Raw genomic sequence first — 21,182 nt, 5'->3', positions numbered from 1 at the left:
GGACGTGGCACTCGGTGCCGTGGGTCTGTTTACATGGCGGCGTTCGGTCACGGGCTGGACGCGATGACCTCAGAGCGATTTTCCAACCCGATCGATTCTGTGACTCGGTGCCTCTCATCTTTGAGTTAGGACAAGGATTTGCCACGGAAAGGCGGCAGTCGCTGCGCAGCAACTCCGGCACCAGCGGCTCCCCGAGCACTCCCGGCGTGAGGCGGCGCGGCAGCGGGGCCGGGCCGGGGGCGGGGCGCGCCGCGGTTGGCGGCGGCCGGCACGTGGTGGGGCGGGGAGCGGGCACCGGGAAGGGACGTGGCGCCGCGGGTGAGGGTCCGCTGGGGTAAGGGGTGGGCGGCGTTCCCTCGGTGCTTCCCCTGCCTGCTGCTGCTGTGGCGCTCTGTGTGCAGCCGCTTTCCCAGGCGGCGCCGCTGTGCTCCGGGCCCGCGCTGCCGCCGGCGCGAGGGAGGCCCCTGGCGGGTGCCGGGGGCGGCGTGGCCCGGCCGGGCCCGGGGTCCATCGGAGCGCTCGGTGCCGCCGTGGGCGCGGGGCTGTTCGGGCGGGGAGGGCACGGAGCAGCAGCGGGGCCCGGCCGCCGCCACCTCTGAGGCCGGGCGGTCCGGCTCCTGTCTGATTTGAGCGGCCGTAGGCGCGGGGGGGCGGCCGCGATGGGCCCACAGGTGGAGCGGGAGAGGGGATCTGGGGAGCTTTCCAGAGCTCATCGCTGTGTGCAAAGGAGGCGCGGACGAGATACGGCCAGGCTCCATTCCGTGGTGCTCGGTGGCGGGGCAGGGGCCTTGGGTACAGCCTGAAACACGGCGGGTCTCTGAGAAGCGCCAGGTGTGGGTGAAGGTGGCCGAGCACTGGCACAGCTGGGCCAGAGAAACTCCTGGGGAGTCTCCATCCCTGGAAACATTGGAAAGATAGCTGGGCATGGGCCTGGCTAGCTGGCTCTAGATGGCCCAGCTTTAGCAGGAGGTTGGGCCAGATGGGCTCCAAAGGCCCCTTCGACCTCAGCTGTTCCATGATAACGCGCTTCGGTGACACTGTAGCACATATTAAATCTCCATTGCCACTCAAATAAGAACTTGCTATTTGTAACATCCATAATAGCAGAGCTGTTCGGTTTGCTGCACTGTTCTTACCTGATGTTATTACAAGCTGAATGAGTTTTGAACAGCAAAACTGAGCAAGGGAAGTTTTGTGGCATTAATTCCTTGTCTCTGTATGATGTTTCCAAGCGGTGATCCAGGGTCATGCCACAAACGATGTAACAACAAGTGCAATGAAATCTCAGTGAGACAGTATGTCATGTGTACAGCAATTCTCCTTTTCTATTGCTTCCATTTTGCACAGTGAAGTTTGGGTGAATTTGGATGAAATGCTGGAAATAGCTGAAGTTGTTATAATCAAAGAGAGCTATTTCCTGGAGAAAAATTGCACTGATAATGCAACAAACATTTCAAGACAGTAGGACAATGAAAAGACCATTATTGTAGGAAATGTTTGTAATTATGTTTTTAAAACCATGTGACCTGTTGTTTTGATTTTTTGTTTTGTTTGTTTTTTAAGCAGGCATTTCTAAATCAGCTAAAATGGTTTTAAAGAAGAAGAAGGAAATTCAGGTGGATGCATTCTTTCTTGATCACCATCAGCTTGAAAAACTTCAGAGTAAGTATGGTGTTTTTTTCTGAACTAATATGTGCTTTCTCTTGCCTTTGAGTAGTTACTGAAATTGATCTGTTTTTTTGCTTGTTATGTTTTATTTCTAATGGTTTTGTTTTGTGAGTTTTAGGTGTGTTTGCTTGTCTGTGGTTTGTTTTTGTTGTGTAATGACAATGACTTCTTACCTTGGCAGAGTCAAAAAAATCCTTTAGAGCATTGTGGCTTTGATTTGAAAACTCTTTACTTTGTTTTTTCTGTGGTGTGGGGGTAGTAGAAGGTCTTATTTTTAATCCTACTTGCAGGCCTGTAATTCAGTGATACCTGATGGGTTAGCTTAATATGTGGGATAACACTGAATTTCCAAGAGTCACAGAATGATTGAGGTTGGAAGAGTTCTCTGGAGGTCACTTTTCCACTCTTTGTGTTTTCTGTAGTTAATTTGTTTTAAAGCTGCTGTTCAAATGGTATTTTCTTTTGTGGGGACTTTTTTGTATTTGATGAGGGAGGCTTCCAGTGATGTTTACTGTTTAAAAAAAAAACCTGAAAATGAAGTAATACAAGATTTATAAACTAAAGTTATTATGAGGGAGCACTGGTGAGGTCCCACCTGGATTGCTGATCCAGTTCTTGGCTCCCCAGTACAAGAATAATATGGAGAGATTGCAGCTAAGAGCTAAGATGTTGAAGGGCCTGGGACTCTTTGGCCTGGTGAAGAGAAGGCTCAGGGGGATCTTAGCAATGTGTAAAAAATACCTGAAGGGAGGGCATGTGGGAGGCAGAGCCAGCATTTCTTCTGTGCTAAATACTGACAGGAAGGCATGGGCACAAACTGAAGCACTAAAGATCCCCTCTAAACATCTATTTTAATGTGAAGGGAAACACTTTATTAATGTGAGGGTGACTGAGGACAGGCACAGCTTCAATAGGGAGGTTGGGGAGTCTCCAGCCTTGGAGGTATTCCAAAGCCACCTGGCCATGGTCCTGGGCAGCCAGCTCCAGGTGAACATATTTAAGCAGTGGGCTTGGACCAGGTGACTCCCAGAGGTCCCTTACTATTGTGTTCCAGTGAAACTGATATTTTACATTTGTTAGGGGAAAAAAAGAGTGTTAAGGTGTTAGGAGACTTAAGGATTTGTGGCACCAATGGGTTTTACTGGAACTGGGAAAAAACCTAAGAATCAAGCAGTCATTTCTTCTTCTTATAAATGATGTGTTATTTATACTGCTTGTTGTAATTACTTTATAAAAAGATCCTCTTCTTCCAAATGTAGGGTTTTCAAAGGCCGAAGAGCAAAATCTGGCATCTCTGCTTGTGCACTGTGCAGAGCTGAGAAATGGCATCCAGCAGATCCAGTGCATTAAACAGGTACAGTTTCACTGTTGTTAGTGTGGTTTTTGTAACTGAGAGTGTCTCCTGTGCACTGTTAACAGCAAATACAGCTCTAAAATAAACTCCTGATGTTTTCTACATCCCTGGAAACACAGGAAAAGCAGCTGCACATGCATCAGGTAGAAATGCAGTTCTAGTACTTAATTAGCAAGGGCCACAGTAACTGAAAATAGTGCAAGGCAAGTGACACCAAGTTTTCTATTTTGTATGGATTTTTTTTGTTTTTAGAGGTGTTCTTAGAACATTATTTGAACTTGAAACTCAAAGGGGAATGGTAAAGAGGGAGACAGTTTTGTGCCATATGCTTGGATGAGAGGGAAATCTGCCACTGTTGAAAATGATATATCCAGAGTTTTTTGTTCATCATGTGTTCTTTTGATTACAGATTATGCCACTGGTGAAGCAGATGGATCAGAGTTCTGCAGGTGATCCCATGGTTAAAGCTTGTTTGGATGTTTTGGGGGAAACATATTTTTCACTGGGTGCAAAGAATCCTTTGAAGAAAGTATTGGCAAGGTAAAAGATTGAGTAGTTAGCCTTCATTTTTTTTAATGTTTTCCTTATCTCTAAGTCAGTAATTTGTAATTCACTATAAATTGCTGTAACTTAATTATGAAAATTTACAGTACTTAATATGTGCATATGTACAGTTTTTCTTTCTAAGTTAAAAATCTTAATTATAAGTAACATATCATTGGATAACTTCAAAGTGAAGCATTGTTTTGGCCCATTTCATTATTGGAAAGACAACATAGTGTGTAATTAGCAGTTTGAACTTTAAAATACAATGTTAGAATAGAAATTTTAAACACAAAATCCCAGCTTTGTCAACAGAAGGCGGTTCAGAGGAATCCTAACTAAATTGTGGTTTCTTGTGCATATTTTTATTGCAATTATATTTTTTTATTGCACAATTATTGCTGTATTTCTTTAAGGAATTTTTTAATAGCCTCAGTATTTTTTAAGATCTGGTGCTGAGCTGCCTTCCTTTCTTTGTCTGAAAACATTCCCTGTCCCACTGAGATGCAGGGCTTCCATCCTGGATTTGGTGGCAGCCATCCCCAAGCTGTGCACCCCTCTGACAGGTTTTCTAGCTGCAAACTGAGAATGTGCATGTTAATTTTAAAACAGATGATGTTTTCATGCAGGATACAATAATGTGTATTGGAGTTTTAGCTGACATGGATTTTGGTGCAGTGGATGTTCCAACACCTCAGGAAAACCAAGCTAAATGTGCTGTTTCTTCATGTTGCAGTTCACTGAACGGTCTTCCTGGACATCTGATGGTGCCAGCTGTGCAAAGCTTTGTGTGCTGCCTTCGGGAAGAGCTGAAAGCCACAGATGTGTATTTGTACAGAAAAGTGCTGGACAACCTTGCTTCCTGTATGGAGGACTTCAGCTTAGGTGCACTGACATCCAATGTTCCTCTGGTTAAACTTGCTCAGCACTGGGGCCACACCTGATAGTGATGTTGGCAGTTATGTAAAATAGATAGTGCTGGCTAGTACTCAGCACTTAAAATGTATTTTCTTTCCTCTAGGTAGAGCCTGTATTAAGAACCTGTTTGAAGAAGGTAAAGTCACATTTATAGTAAAATATGCTTCACTGCATGTTACTGTGGGAGGGATGTGTGTGGAGAAGAGTGACATGAAGCAGGCATGAAGATCTATCAGATCTGATTTCCTCCTGGCTAATTTTCAAAAAACTAGTACCCTTACATGGTACTTTTTTGTGAAAGACAAGACTGATTCATACCTTTAATTTCCAGGGGTCAGTTTTGCTTTACTGGGCAACCCTGATACAAATCTGAGTAGCAGTGAGCAATTGTGGTAGGGAGAGTCAATATCTCACAGATTAGGCCAAGGGGGTTGGAAACTTGTTTTGCACCAGGTTGTTGCAAAACAGTTTGAGATTTTGTTTTAGCATTGCTTGTGTTTGTCTGTACTGAAATACCAGTTTAATTTGTTGGTGGAATGCAAGAATCACCACTGTATGAGTAACTGTTCATTGCAGCTGGGTATGTGTGATGTATTGAGATGTATGTGTGGTGGCTTTGCTGGGAATTTTCTGTTCTATTTCTCTTGTAAGTAAATTTATACCATAATTATTTTCACTAGTTCTTCAGTTTCTGCAGAAGTTGCTGCTTGACATACAGGAAGAAAACAGGCAAGTGAATTCAATAGCAGCTCTATTTTATCTGGTTTTATTTCACCCTTGCAAGATAATTTGGTTTGGTTTAAAATATCACTTTGGTAGCCATACATTGATGAAAGATAGAAATATTATTTTACAATGGTGCAGATTTTAAATAAAAACTGATTGATTCTTTTATTTTGTGGCAATATGATAATGTAATAGAGGTAAGGCACTGATACTGTTAGAACTACTACTAAGGGAGGCCTTTGAGTTAAGGTTTTGCTATCTGAATTGTGGCTAAAGAGTGTAATTAATAAATGTAAAATTCTGGTAGAGTAAAACTCTTTCATATTCTATGAGTGTTTAATTCAGTATTGATATACTTGACATTTTCCAGCATTTCATTAAGTGAAGCAGCTTCATTGTGGTCTCTCATTCTGAACTGGGAGGAGAGGGGCACTTAAGGAAGTGCTTTGTACACTGAAAGATTAGATACTTTCTACCTTCATGTTAGAAGAATGTCACATCATAGAGATGTCCTTCATACATGGAGGAATTACTTGAAAAATTAGAAAAGAGCAGCACTGCATTATGTTGGCCTTTTTGGAAAGCTTCTGGTGAAGTTCAGTTCTGCTCAGGCAGAATAACATGAATGAAAGTTTGTCGCAGGAACCTGTAGAAAATGTAGCACAATTTGTCATTTTCATTTGTTAACTTCATTTTAACAAACTACCCTTGAGTCTGCTCCTTGTTTTCCTGTAGTTACATATTGATCAACTCAAGCAATACATTAGTTTTCACCATTAATCCTATCTAAGTTGGCAGAATGTGGTTCTCTGGGGATGGTGAAGAATGGTTTTAATTTGTTTTTTGTGTGCTTGCTCATCTTTTTTTTTTTTTCCACAGAAAGAATCATGGAAATTGTATTGTTCAGACTCAGCTGATGCACGATTTACTGATAGCCATTAAAGTTTCAATGATGCTTATACAGAAATTGCAAGAAAATATCCAGGGAAGTCTTTGGAAAGATAGTGAATCTTTTGTTTGGCAAAGTATGTGCAGTTTACTGAAAAGTTGCACCAACTTCCTAATGGATGGTAAGTGTAATAACATTAAACCCCTAATATTTTAATTAACCTGTTGTCTTTGTAGTAAGTAACCTGTAGGTATAAAGACTTAGTTTAGTTTGCATGGAAATTGAACTACTGAGATCAATGTGAATGTGAGCAGTAGTTGTTTTTTTTGGTGAGCTATGATTTGTAGGTGGCAGTTTTAGAGTGTACAGTTTAACTTGTCCCACTACAAAGATTAATGCTGTTATTAATAATTCAAAAACTAACAGAAATGCTTTTGAGAGTCACCAAATGTCTTTGCCTACCAGAAATATCTACACCTCCATGAAATATGCTGTCAGAACTATTTATGGGCACACCATAACTAATAGTTTTTTCTTTTCTAAAGCATACAGATGTTTTTATGTAGTAGAGTTTAACATGTCAGTAGTCTCTGCCACAGCCCTCCTTGCCTTAGTGGGCAGTCCTGTGTTTTCTTCTGTTAAAGATATTAGCAATTTCTTATTACACTGGAGGATCAAGTTATTAATATTTACTATCCAAGTGGGCACTGCAGATTTGTGATGACACAACTAACTACAAGTAGCCTAGCAAAATTCAATGCCGTACTTTATAATATTGCCCTGCAGTTCTAGCACTCAGTGTTTGCTGCATTCTAATGTACAGTATCTCTGCTGTGTAGCAACGCTCCTGCAGACTGTTCAGACTACCTCAGGCCTGGCTGTTGTTCTCTTCACCAGAGCTATGTATGAGCCAGTTGAGGAATTACCTTCATTGGTAAGTGTATTTCTTGGCTGAAGACTGTGCAGTATCATGGTGTTGTTACCCTGTGCTGTCACTGTTGTCTGGAGGCTTTGCTAATGCAGGGCTTGCCAGCCTTTCTATCAGTCCTCAGCTGGAGTATAATCCTTTCTTCTCTCCTTGCTATATGAAGTAGTAAGACTTGGGCTTGGAATTTGACAAACACACTATTTACAAGTAATCCCTTCAGATCTTCTAAGCTATGCCCAAAAGAGGTTCTGTGCTGTGCTGAGGTGCTGTGATGGGTGTGTTTTGGTGTTGCAGATCAGTGGCTTGCTGCGTGGGGCAGTGGAACACTCAGGTGTGCCAGCGTGGTTCCTGAGGAGCTGTGGGGTTCTGTGCACGCCACAGCTCCCGGGCTCGGTGCTGCTCTTCCTTTGCCACGGAGCTCTGGCTATGCTGGATTGGAAAAACGGCAGCATGGGTGAAAATGGAGAGAAGCTGTTGTTAGATATTGCATCCGTCTTGCTGTCATTGAGTTCAGAGTAAGTCTGTGTTCTGTGTTGTTTCATGTTTTCTAATTCTATTTTTGCATGACTCCTGTGGTGCTGGTGGAATATCTCTGTTTTCAGTGTAATGATAATAGGTTCTTTCAAAAAGACCATCTTTATAATATATTCATAAAAGCTTTGTAAATTTGAAAAAATATATTGATGTTGCATGTGTAGTTCTAAGTTTCAGTTTTTCTTGCACGCTAAAATTTTGTTTTCTGACATGAATGGGATAAATTTATCAATTCCCTTATGGTTAAGGTGTGTCAGGATCAGTTCTTATGTAGACAGATAAATTTCAGTTTCAGGACATCACGTCCTCTCCTGCTGAAAGTTCAGAGGAAAGCAAAGTGTGCCAGTGTGTGGAATACTTGAAGCCATATGAGTTTTAGTTGGTTTTTTTTTCCTGGCTGTTTGCATCTAAGGGCCCACCGGCACTATTGGATTGGAGATTAAAATGTGCATTCAGTTCAGTCTTTGATTGTGCCTTGGAGATCAGTTTTGTGATCTTGTTTTTGCACATAGGATTCTCAATTCTGATGGTTTTATATAGCAGTGAAATTTTTTCCTTACATTTTCAAGAAGCATGCAACATCAGAATGCTGCTCAAATGTTAGCAGGTGCACACTAATTTTTTTTGTTTTATTGTTGTGGAGCTTGTGTGGTTTCTTTTCCCCATTGTTAGGGGGTTTAGCTGCAACCACTTAATAGCACATCAGGTAACTAAGCATGTACTGGCAACATCCAGTCGATCACTTCTGTGTTCATTCCTTTTCCTCCATGAATGGGTTGAGTCTCCTAATCTGTTTTTGTGTAAGGTAAATGAATGTGATGAATAGTTATTCTGAAATACAAAATGTATTTTTTTAAAATATTGATAAATTAAGGTAATGAAATTTTTTTGTTTGTTCTTTTTAAAAGGTTAAAAGAACCCAGTGTGGCAACATCTTTGTCTAGAATTCTTGTTATTTGGACTAATTCAGCACTGGCTGCCCTTGTTTCAGGCTCTCCAGATCTAAAACTCAAACTTAATGGGAGCTCTGATATAATTGGGAAGCTGCTGGAATACATTTATACACACTGGGACCACCCTCTGGATGCCATCAGACACCAAACCAAATTGATTTTCAAGAATCTTCTTCAGATACACCAAACCACCATTGCTGGATCCAATGGAAAATCAGACCCATTCTTTGCGAGGCTGATAAAGCATTTACTGAGCTTGGATTGGCATGTAAAAGGGAAATATACTTCTCTTGGCTCTCTGGTGGAATGTGTGGGCACTGAAAATATACTGCAGTTGGACAGGGCAATTCCAGTGCGGATCCTGGATGTGATGAGTGATCAATCTCTTGCCCCTTATGCCAGTGATCTTCTGGAAACCATGTTTACAAATCACAAGGCCCATTTTACTTTGAGTTTTCACAAGGGCACCTGGATTGACCAGTGGCACAACATCTGGGTTTCTCCTCTTCTGGTAATACTGTGTGAAGGGAACCATGACCAAACGACTTACATAATAGATTACTATTTACCAAAATTGCTCAAATGTAACCCTGACAGTCTGAGCTACATGATAAGAATTCTTCAGGCCTCTGCAGATGCTAATCTGGGTAAGAAAATAAACTTTGTATTTGTAATTATGATTGGATTAAAAAAAATCATAACCATGTGATTTCTGGTCTATTATTATTGTTAGAATTAATTTGGAAGAAAAATTCCAGTTGTTTATTATTGCTATTAGTATTTCAAGGTGAAAGTCATGATAATTATAAGTGTGTCTTTGTGCCATGTGCAAAATCCTTCTGTGGGTACCTTATGGTTCTCATTACCAGGGTTTGTTAGGGTTATGTATTTTCTACTACTGTTTTTCTTTTTTAAGCAGGTGTGTCCAGTAACAGATGTTTTTTTTTCTTGTAAATATGTGAATGCGAGATTTATGATTCTCTTGTTTTGGAGTAATTTAGTGGACTCTAAAATAATGGCATGTGAGACCTCACAAGGTCTTTTTGTCATATGACACATTTGTAATGAAATTTTTTGGGCTTTAGAACTAGTTTAATCTATAGCAGCACAATCTTTTGGGATTTATGGAGTAGAAATAAAAGGGGGTGTGTCCATGTGTTGAAAATATTGGGATTTCTGATGAGCACTGCAAATAGTACATTGCTTCTATTAATCAAACAGTAATTATTACTGGTTTTCATTTTCTTTAGGCTCTTGCAGTACTAGAGGAGCTCTTGGAGCATTGATGGCCTGCTTGAGAACAGCCAGGGCCCATGGACATCTGGAACTTTCAAATATTATGAGCAGTGGTCTTGTATCCACTGAGTGTATAAAACAGGGTCTGGTTCATCAGCACAGCCAGGTAAAGGGACAGCCATTTATGTATCCTTTAAATTAGAATAATTGCTTTGATACTGATTACTGTGGTAGTGTTGTATTAAAGCAAAGGTGTCATCATAGGTGTCAGTAACTCTTTTGTGCTGAACTTTTAAATATCTTTCAGGTTTGCATTGATGCTTTAGGTTTGCTCTGTGAAACCCATCGTACTACAGAAATTGTGTCTCTGGAAGAAATGCAACTAATTCAGTTTTTTATGCTGTACAACTTGAATAACCAATCTCCTTCTGTAAGGCAACAGATCATTTCTCTGCTGAGAAAGGTAATTTCAAACTAGGAGCAATGTCTAACGTGCCTCCTATGTTAGTTATAACTCCATTTTAAAGGAAATAATGAGTATGTTACAAAGTTGCTCTTGGAAAGAGTAGAAGCTCTGAGGCCAGGAGTATGCTTTATGCTTTATGTATTACCCAACTGAATGATGTTAAGTCATCACAGGCAAGGATGGCTTAAAGAAAATATTAAGTGGCAGAGGCAGGGTGACTTCATGGGTGATGGTGGTGTTGCTTGACCTGCCAGCCCCTGCACACTTTGCCAATAGCAAAGCAATGTGCCCTGGAGTCAGCAGTGAGCCTTGTGTTGCCTTTGCTGGGGCCTAAAGCTGTGCTTCCATGGACTTGTCACACCTCAGGCAAATTCAGTCACTTCATCACCCTCAGAAACCTGACCTGGAAAACAAAGTAGAAGAATATTCACTATGATGTGATTGTGCCATTACAGTCTGCAGGGAATGAGTCTCTCCGTTTGGTGGAAGCTGTCAAGGTCACATGTAGCTCATGGTAGAAGGATGGGGATAAAATGAAGAACCATGTATGTATAAAGAGCATTGGAACATCTTGGAAGATGTTTATGGCAAAGGAAGGCAGTGTGGAAGGAGAAAATAATTAATTTGAGAAGGGAGAAAAATGAGGGAGTCAGTTTGGCAAAACCAAAAGAGAAATCCCATCTCTTTCCTTTCTTACCTGGTGCAGACTGAGGAGCATGAGATGGAAAAGTTGTGCTAGATGGGTGTGTGATAAGAAAGGAAATACTACTTATGGGCACTAAAGAGGTGGAGAAAGCACTTCTGAAGTGAGTCAAACTCTAAGGGACACTGAGGCGGTAGAAATTATCTGCATTGAGTGTTTTTATAGATGAATTCAATTCCACAGAAAATGAGGCAGGAGGAGAAGGCTTGGCATGAATTTAAGGAGGGAGATGGAAGAAGGTTTTGGAGGTGTAGAGGAAATTCGTCACAAGAGAGGTGGGAAGCAAAACCTTGGATTTGGAGTGGAGAGAGAAGGATCTGTTCTGTGTTATGCTGTGTGCAAACTTCCTAAAAATTATAAGCAGTGTGATTTGGAAAATAAGCTGAAAATCTACCTTTCCCTGATTTCAATGTCAATGATTCTTGTCTCACCTGTTTTCTTTTGTTTTAAAAGTTATTTTGCAGGATACAAGAAAGTTCTCAAGTGCTTTATAAATTGGAGCAAAATAAAACCAAGCAAGAGTTAGTTGAGAAGTCAACTAAAATGCCTCCTTTGAGGATTTTGCAGCAATACAAAGTAAGTAGACTGCTAGAGATTCAGATAATAGAGCAGGGGAATAGCATTTCTGAGGGTTCTTTGTTCCTGAACACCACTGGGTAAGTTAGGCACTCTGTGTGTTAGGCAATAGTTCAGTGCAGAAATAAAAAACCCTATGAAATCAAACAGTACTGGGGAGCTTGTCCACACTGATGCTCTTGTGCAAGTTTATTTTGACTAAATAGGCTGTTGTTGATGAACTGACTGCCCATTGATATTTGGAGGGGGCCTTTAAGGTAAATTTGGTTTGAAACCAATAAAGGTAATGAGGGATTGCTGTGATGTGCATTAAAACAGCAGTAAGTGAGGAGCGCCTGGAGATGGACCCTCAATCCAAAAAAAAAAAAAAAAAAAAATTTGGGCAAATGTCCTGTCCTGTTGGCCATTTAGTAGTGAGCTTTAAATGATGTGTGTTATTGGGATTAAAATAGAGATCAGTTGAACTTCAGTCTTTTTCTAGGTCTCCAGAATAATCAGTGAGTGAGAGAATGAATGACAAGAGCTTTAGCATGAAGACTTCTTTTGTATTTGTCCTTTTTATCCTATTTAAAGGCTCACATCATCAGTATCTTTGTGCCAGTCTGTTCCTTGAGTTCTGCTTTTCTTGGTCAGCTAATTTTCAGGATTAGATCCAATGACTGTCTTTTTGTGGGCCTGAGGAAAGGAAACTGTTGTATTTAGAAACCCAAATCATTGTCCAGCCTTCACTGTACTCTGAGAAACAAGAAAGTCTGCACTGTGAATGTTGGCCTCCTGTTTTTCCAAAATTAACTGTAAGGTCATACTTTTTGGGGTAAAGCAGAATGTCCTGAGTTCAGTTACTTAGGCTTTTCTTTGTAGGCCAGCAAGTAAAGTCTTAATTTTTTTCCTGCAATTTTTTTCCCCCAGGATTTCATGTCATCTGTATGTGCCAGACTTTTTGAGGTATTGTTTCCTGGTTCATCACACCCAACCAGGTTTTGTGCACTGAGTATTTTGGAATCAATAGCAGAAATATTTTCTGTTCCAAAAGGTAAGAAGTCTAATTTATAAACTTTAATAGACTGTAGGAATGGAAGGTATTGAAGAATTCTTTTATGCCAGCTAGTCAGATTCCATCAAAGGATATTCTTAGTCCTTTATTTCTATGGCATTTCCTGAATTGTCTTTGTTTTATATCAAGGGAGGATAGTAAGTTTTTATGGAAAAAGAAATATTGAAGTAATTGCTAATAATTGCCTGTTGCATGTCTTTTATAAATTTGGATTTTATTGCATAGCTTGCTTTTTAGGAAGGCTTATTTTTTATTATGAGGAAAATGTCTGGACAAGTGTCAATGTATTTGGTAACTTCTCTCCTTTTTCCTGCACATATATCTTGATAGCTTGAAATGCTCATTTGAGTAAAACCTCTTGATTGAAAAACTATTGCATATCCTCATGATACTATGCTAAATAAAAGACAGATTTATTATCCAGTTAATGATGATCTGCTGGTGTTATTTTAAATTTTCTTCATGATTTCATGGCAATCTAAATAAGTATTTAGAGCTTTGGAGTATTGATAATCTTGCTGAATCTTGTCTCTGGATCACACGGTCAACATAAAAATGTTTCAGTCCTAAATTGTAACCTTTTCTTTAAAGAAATTAGTTGTCTAATATTAAAGTTGATTTTGAGAGGGAATAAAATTGCCATCTTGCTAAATAATTTCTCAAAACCACTCGATAAATGAACACAATGTTATTATTATATGTAATATATTATTGCTGGTTTTTTTTAAACCAGAAAGTTATCCTCAGTTGTTTATAATAGCAGCTGAGGATTTTGTAAATTGGACATTATTTCTATAAAGGCAATTTACCTGTTGTATTCTGTGCTGTATTATGGTGCAGTTGTTTACATCCTAAAATTTCTGCCTTCTTTACAGCATTAGGTCGAATCACCAGAATTCACAACTCATTTATATCTAAATTAAAACCAGAAGAAATTGTAATGGCTTACATTTTAAGGGATTATTCCTATGACAAAATAACTCAAAACACCAAGTGCCAAAATACACTGAAGCTTTCAACCACTTTATTGAAAGGAATTATTTTCTAATATTACATACTTACAGGAAAAGAGTTTTTAAGCAAAACTAAATAAAGATTTTTTCAATGCTAAATTTAAAGGGAGTAAACGGGATTCTGTTTTTGGCAACAAGTTATTTTCTGTATTACTAAGAGTAATTTTTTGAAATAAGGTAAGGCTTCTTTTATTCCTAACAATGTTAAATATGGTGTTTTAAAACCTCTTAAGAGAAATAATATTAAAATAATAATTTGGCTAAAATTTAAGGCTTGTTTTAGTATAGCAAAGCAGAATGTGAGGAGAGTGCTTATTCTGGAAAGAGTTAGAGCATAGCTATCTAAGGCTTTCATTTCTTTGAACAGGCCAGGCACAAGTTTTCCAGCTGGATCAGGAGATGGATTCTGCTCGTGTCCAGACTCTGATCCAGTGTTTTGCCAGTACTTTTGAGGAAGTAAAAATTCTGGCATTTAGACTTCTGATGAAGCTACGTGATGTTGCATTGAATTTACAGGTATGAACTTAAAGAGTTTAGAGGGAGTAATTTTGTGGAAGATGGATGTTGTGTAGTACACCAGGTGCTTGTGTTGGGTACAGAGCAGGAATCCTGAGCCTTAGAAGCCAGTCCAGGTTGGCTGCAGCAGTGTTCATCACTAACACCTTCTGTATAATGTTACACAGCTTCTGCCCTTGCCTATGGAGGCTTGTTTCACCAATGGATGGAGGAGTTTGGGAAGTTCTTTGGGTATGACTGTGAACTGTCAGAAGAATAGTTAATGCAAGCCCTTGGCTTAGTTGTGACTTATCTTTCTAAATGATTGGGGCATTTTAACTTGGTTTCTCTTGTACTTTTAGGAAATGCAGCTCCCTGTTTCCTTTGCTTTCTAATTGATCTCAGGTTTCATTGTCTGATTGGTTTTATTGATTTCTGACAAATTTTGCCCTTTGAATTGATACTGATCTGTCTGTAATAACTTGATGAAAATTTATTTTAAAATTCATTAGTACAGATGAACAAATGCTGCTACCAAGTAAATTGTGCTTCTCTTTAATGTCCATTAGCAGATAAAACACATTAACTTGAAAAAAGAGATTTCCTGTGAGGTGCAGTGTAATTGAGCACTGCTTTATAAATGGCTGTCCCCATCCTCAATGTCTATGTAATTGTATCCTTGCTAAATACATGCACATGCATGTTTTGAGTGTAAGGTCATCAGTGTACAAAACAAGTGTTTCTCAAGAAATATGTACCAGCAAACTTAATTAAAAGCAGGTTATCAGATTCCAGGGTTGTAAGAAGCTTAATTAAATCAATCTGGAAGCTCAATTAAATGAGCAATATGACTGATTTGGTTTCTTTTCAGGGTTCTGAAAATCTAGATCTTCTGTTCCAAGCAGCAATTGATCTTAGCACAAGCACCAAGCCGTATGATTGTGTCACTGCTTCATATTTGTTGAACTTTTTGGTGTATCACAAAGGACTGCAGCACATTTGTTTAGGAAAACAGCTTAAGCATAACTCCCAGCTGGATGAGAACACATCAGTGAGTACAGTAGAGAAGAACACTTTGGCAGGTAAGATTTTGGGGGAAAGGTTTTTTTCGATTTGTTAAAAGTTTGCTGCTTTTCAATAAGGCTTTTGGTGGGAGGGTTAGTAAGAGATGCTTATTTCTAACAGGATTTTAAGTATATTGTATTTTGCTGTTAAGAAGCCATGTTCTTCAGTAACATCTCCATCTAGTCCTGTTGGTGTTGAGGCTGTTGAATATTCTATAAGGTGGCTTTTGTCATTACTTTGAGCAGTGACATTTGAAAGTGCTGTGGAGGCCCAGGCAGTGAGCCTGGTGAAGCTGAGTGCATAAAGTGCAGGGAAGAGCCCTCTGCTTCCTCTGAGAGCTCACTCACCCTGGGGAAGGCAGCTTAGTTAGTCTGTGTTTCAGTACTTGATGTTTGCAGCCCTGCCCCTTGGAGCTCTGTTCACCTGGCCCCATTTTTCTGTGTGATTTGTGAATACACACCCACAGTAATGAAGCTTTCTTGACATACAGAGTAATTTTCTTTGGTTTAGTGTCCCTGGATGAAAGATGACAGGGCTCTAGATCTGGCAGGTTTGCCAAATTTGTTCACCAAGCTTTCTCCACTTAAAGTAATCTTCAGTGAAATTAAAATACTTAAGTTCATTATTTGTGGTAAAACATTTTATGTAATTTACAGTGATCTCATTTTTGATACTTTTTTGTGCCATTCTTGGCTTCTCTACAGATGCCTGTTAATCCTTTCTTGTCATGCAGTGAAATAACAATTTTGAGACATGGTTGTGGTGGCCATAAGTGAAGGAAATGTGTGGGTAACCTCATGTCTCATTGCATTTGCTGCTGGTGGTGATCCATGGTTCCTCATTAGGATCTGCAATTTGTTCTGATTCTGGCACTGAGATGTCACAAGCTATAAACAGAATTAAAATAGACGCGTGTCCTTAAATGGGTCAGGTTGCTTAGTGGAAAACCAAGTTCAAATGTATAATTGTGAACTTTCAATCTTTAATACTCTGCTGTACTCATCATTGTATTATTGTGGCTGTAAGGGTGTGAAGTCTGACTTTGCGGTATGGAGTAGGTAATTCCTTGTGACTTCATCATGAGCTGTTGGATTTTCCCTGAGGGTAGGATGTGGGCTGTGCTTTTCACAGCTGCTCTTTGGTTCAGAGAGATAGATTAAATTGACTATAACAAATATTGCTGGAATTTAGGTAACTGAAAATCAATGGTAACATATTTCAGTGACAAGAGGGATGTGTATAATAAAGGAAATTGCTGTTTATATTCCACTGAATTGTTGTGTACACAGGTTTTATTCCTTAAAAGCCTTAAAGCAGACTTATTTCTTAGAAAATCAGTATATGAATGTTCAGTGTAAATCTGTGCTTTAAAATATTTTAGTTATCAAGCTTTTGTTGGTGAACGTTGAAGAAGAAATATTCCAAGCCAAGAAGTCTCTGCTTCAAGCAGCAGCATCCTTCCCCATGTATGGGAGAGTGCACTGTATAAATGGGGCTTTGCAGCAATTACCCTTCAAGTAAGTAAAACACACGAAATAAGTTGGAACTCCATATTTTAAGGAAAACATACTTAATGGAAAGCTGTAGCTCCATGTTTAAATGCAGTGGAAGAGCTGTTAAGGAGAAGAGAAAATCATGCAGTATTATTTATAAGGAAATCCAGTACCTGTGGCTTTTAGAACTCTTGCTGGCTGCTGCACTGTTTGATACTGCTTTTGTATGTGGTAAACTCAGCCTTAAGACTTTTCAATCTCTACCCTACTCATAGTTTTCATAAATATTGTTGCAGAAGTATTTGTAATTTTGGTTCTTTTTTTTAAATATAAAATTATTTTTAATCCATGTTTTGGTTGTGATTTTGACTTTTTTCTTTAAGTAACTTGACCCTGGTGTCTGAATGGAAGGAAATAGTGACCAGGCTCATTCTGATGTCATACAGCCTCTCTGCTGTGGTATCACCAGTAGTACAGAGCTCATCACCTGAGGGTCTGATTCCCATGGACAGTGATCCAGGTAAAGAACCAAACAGAATCCCAAAACAATTATTTTCTAATCTGATGCTTCTGAAGGTCTCTTTGTCTTGCAGTCATTCAGAACTAGACTGAGCACCCCTCCCTTTCAGCTTCTCATTTTATGTCATAATTTTTGGTCACTATTTTGATTTCTGATAAAGTTTTCTTGACTTCTTCCCTAAAAAAACGGACAAAAATTTGTAGAATGCATTGTTACATCTCTTTCAAAACAGGGGCTGTAAATTCAGTGTTTTATCCTTGATCATTCTAATCAGCATAGAACCTTGTGGTTTTTCTTTTTTAATGCTTATAGCTTTCCTCTGTACTTATGCACCCAAAATGAATTACATCAGTATAAAAAATGGAAATAGTTTTGTCTCCTATCTTAAATATCCCTCTTGTTTAATGTGCAGAAAGTGCAGATCGCCTGCAGATGATTCTGCACGAGATACAACCACAGGACACAAACGATTATTTTATGCAAGCAAAAATTCTGAAAGAACACTGCAAAGAAGAATCTGAAAAGCTGGCTGACCAGAGGCCGATGAAAAATAGTTGCATGGAAATGAGAGGTAAATCCAAGGCTATATAAGTAATTAAATCAAGGTATTTTTTATAGAGGAGTCATTTTATGTGGATGATCAGTTGGAAATTACTTGCTTGTGTAACATTTTAGTTCTTGCCTGTCAGAAGCTAGTTATCCATGGACTTGGCTTTAGAAACTGTTACAGACATGTTTTATGGAAAATCCTTTCCTTAGAATTTTTTCTCCTGAGAAGCTGAGAGGCCTCAGGAGCAAAATATAAGCAATAATTATCTGCTGCTGTGGAATGCAGCAGGTGCATCTGTCATTGGTCTCATGTGGTTGTTTCTAATTAATGGGCAATCACAGTTCAGCTGTCTGACTCTCAGTCAGTCATAAGCTTTTGTTATTCACTCCATACTTGTTCCTCTCCTTGCTAGCCTTCTGATGAAATCCTTTCTTCTATTCTTTTAGTATAGTTTTAATATGTCATCTACTTTTAATATAATATATATATCATAAAATAATAAGCCAGCCTTCTGAAACACAGAGCCAGATTCTCATCTCTTCCCAGTCCTGGGACCCCTATGAACACCCCCACAATAAAATAATTAACTTCTGGAAGACTGGGATTAATCTCTCTTAAGACACAAGTGAAAATTAATTATTTTGATATTGTCCTAGGCTCTGTTGCCTTAAGTGCACTGGCAGGTAATCCTGAGCACCTTTTCTATCAAGCAATGCTTGTAATGTATTTCTTGTTGAGAAGTATTACTGTGATTTTTCCCTCCAGTGTAAACGAGGCTATGTTCATGCAATACAACTTGCTGCATGAAATTACATAAGCAGAAACTTCAGCTCGAAAGATTCTAGTGGTAAAATGTTAGTATGTGTTTGTTTTAATGAATAGCAGCTATGAAACTGAACCTTACAGCAATAAAGAAATGGTAAACTTTGGCATCTTTAGTGTGGGCCAGAATAAATTTATAGAATATCCATACACTGAAAATTTAATAGTTTATGCAAGTTTTGAACTTCCTTGCCCCGGCTGCTTTCCGTACGTTGGAAATGTTTGGGGCTGCACGTTTTGTTTTTCACGAGAAGGGGCAAACGCGTGCAGGTGCCGCAGTGGCCGCCAGGTGGCGGCGGCGCGTCACAAACGCGCCTGGCTTCGGGAGGCGCCCGGAGCCGTCCGGGAGCCATGGATGGGCAATGAATGCCTGCCTGCGAGGTGTGCCTGCTTCTGTGCCTCGGGCTGCGAGTAAATACCAGTTGTGACTCTTTGAAACAGCGCTTCTCTGGTAAAATGTTTATACCACTGCCTTTTCCAAGTGTAAGAACATAAAGCAACTGTTGAGCCGGCAATTAGTTTCAACAAGATTAAATTATCTTTTGGGCAGGGAACTTTAGAAATTTTTTCGTAGTTACTTGTGTTTTTTAAGACGGGCTAAGTGAAGTTTAAATTCTACACCTGCATCTGAGAACCTTGAGTTACACTATTGCATTTGTTGTCTTTTGGTTTTTAAGGCAAAGACAGGCAAGCGTGTGATGTCACAGCTCAAATGGTTCTTGTCTGCTGCTGGAGAAGCATGAAGGAAGTATCTCTGCTCCTAGGGACACTGTGTAAACTTTTGCCCTCACAGACTACATCTGAACCTTCAGAGGGGTTGATTACTGTAGAACAGGTAGGGAAATAATTTTTATAAGACAACCTGCGGTTTCTTCTTGGGTGGTGGTGAGGCAAAGGCAGTTTTCAGAATTTTTTTTTCCTTAAATCTGTGTTCTATTTGGGAAAAGTACATTTTAAATTTCTTTTAATTGCCATAGTAAGGGTTTTCTTTGCTATGCTTGGTTATCAGTCCTGTTTTGGTCCAGTGGTATCTGTAAAAACAGATAAATGAAGAAGTTATTATGCATTACTAAAAAACTCATTCATTCTAATGGTATTGGGTTATTTATGAGATGTGTGATGTGTTTAGGGATACCAAAGCCTGCCTGCCACCCTCCCTGTTGTCTCTCTCTCAGGATATATTAGTCACTAATCAAATTGCTAAAATCTTCTAAACTGACTTCCTATTCCAAGTCTCTTTTGTCTCATTTTGAGCTCTACATATTGGGATTCTTCTTAAAGCTCTTCCTTAATTAGCATGAGAGTCAAGGGTTCTGAAAGTCAAACATGCTGAATAGTCCTAGTCTTGTCTTCCTCCTATCCACTGTTATGAATAATTTGTATGTAGTGTGATTGTATCTTTTTCCTCTGATTTTTTTTAATATGAGAGATCAGAAATGTTAATATGGCATCTGGGTCTCTTGCAGAACGTTGAGTTCAGTGTTTTCAAGAAATTAGATTACCACAGGCATTTATTTGGGAAATATTTTGTGTTTATTGAATTTCTGTTTTAATTGATGGCCTTTTCATTTACATATGTTTCAACAAAATGAATTTGCGTAGAAGACTGAAATATGAAAGGCCAGATACCTTTTAACCTCTTTTTCTTTCCAACAGAAAACAGTTACTTAGTTCTTCCATAGGTGTTACAACTCTACATTATAAAATAAAACACAGAATTATGTACTCCAGATTTTATTTCTTATCTAATGTTGTGGTGCCATGGAAATAGTGTTGGTGTCCTTATTCTTGCATTGTCTCCAGTGCTCATGTTTTCATCTGGTTAACAGCTGTGCTTGCTTTGTTGCTGGGGTCTGGAGGGCAGATGAGAGAACAGATATGCATTTCCACCATTATGTTCCTTAATCTGCACCAAGTCACAGAGGAATTGGTGCTTTAAAATGAGTCAGTTCTGACTGCAGCATCTCTGTTTTTGGAAAGCAGCATTTGATAGGTGCTCTTTCAGAAATAATACATTATTAAGGAAGGAGTTGGACTTCCATGATCTTTTGGGTCCTTTCCAGCTCAGGATTTTCTGTGATTCCTATCAATAGGAAAAGATACTTTCTTTTCCTATTGATACCTCTTCAGCTTGTTAATGCTTCAGATAATTCCTGTAAAACAGAAGAAGAATGCTAATGGATGAGAAGTCAGTTTGAAATCCTCATTTTCCTCAGGCTTGCAAGGAAATACACAAAGAAAACTGTGGGCATTTTCTCTGTAACTTTGGGCATTTTCTTTTGTAACTTTGGGTCATTACCGTGTTTTGTACAAAAAAAGGAAGGTTTCATCAGAAATGACAAAAAATGTTAATACCATAGCTGCTAGGGCTTCAGACTTATTAACCACTTATCAGTGCTGACAAATAAGCAAGTTGGATTTTGTTGTCTTATGCATGTAGAACTTTTCTTTCAAGTTGCCCATTCTTTTTGCTTAATTTTGGAACTATTGAAAGAGATTTAAGAATACAGAGAAGGAAAACTTTGAGAGAAACCTTGGTCAATTTGCCTTGAGCCAGGCTAAGTAATTGTTGAGAAGAATCTGGTATTACCTCTTGGCCAGCATGTGCCAGGCTGTTGCAAACCTTCCTCTTGTTGTACCATGCTCCACAGCTAGGTCAGTAACTGTATGGAATTG

The 21,182-nt window shown here is 39.3% G+C and overlaps 1 protein-coding gene across 9 annotated transcripts in view; it reads left to right on the top strand.

The window, feature by feature from the left end:
- The first annotated feature begins 242 nt into the window (after window positions 1-242).
- The window catches only part of THADA (THADA armadillo repeat containing), a 151,987-nt gene continuing 131,047 nt past the window's right edge, over window positions 243-21,182 (top strand). For 4 of the 9 annotated variants that reach the window (XR_012579471.1, XM_074537168.1, XM_074537169.1 and 1 more), the window contains exons 1-20: window positions 341-1,662; window positions 2,928-3,022; window positions 3,432-3,562; window positions 4,302-4,450; window positions 4,587-4,619; window positions 5,164-5,212; window positions 6,089-6,279; window positions 6,938-7,032; window positions 7,321-7,541; window positions 8,469-9,160; window positions 9,764-9,915; window positions 10,057-10,212; window positions 11,372-11,494; window positions 12,404-12,527; window positions 13,929-14,077; window positions 14,928-15,138; window positions 16,503-16,638; window positions 16,998-17,134; window positions 17,547-17,705; window positions 19,184-19,341. Coding sequence is in view for 8 of the 9 variants with exons in the window: in XM_074537168.1 (XP_074393269.1) it covers window positions 1,587-1,662; window positions 2,928-3,022; window positions 3,432-3,562; window positions 4,302-4,450; window positions 4,587-4,619; window positions 5,164-5,212; window positions 6,089-6,279; window positions 6,938-7,032; window positions 7,321-7,541; window positions 8,469-9,160; window positions 9,764-9,915; window positions 10,057-10,212; window positions 11,372-11,494; window positions 12,404-12,527; window positions 13,929-14,077; window positions 14,928-15,138; window positions 16,503-16,638; window positions 16,998-17,134; window positions 17,547-17,705; window positions 19,184-19,341 (3,237 nt within the window). In the remaining variant the exon portion in view is untranslated. The other 5 variants (XM_014264420.3, XM_026791065.2, XM_026791066.2 and 2 more) reach the window with 5 other exon arrangements.

This window comes from Zonotrichia albicollis, chromosome 3 (genome assembly GCF_047830755.1).
Source record: "Zonotrichia albicollis isolate bZonAlb1 chromosome 3, bZonAlb1.hap1, whole genome shotgun sequence".
Taxonomy (NCBI): Eukaryota; Metazoa; Chordata; class Aves; order Passeriformes; family Passerellidae; genus Zonotrichia; species Zonotrichia albicollis.
The sequence above is the reverse complement of the archived record's forward strand: the minus strand, read 5'-3'. Positions and strand labels throughout refer to the sequence as shown.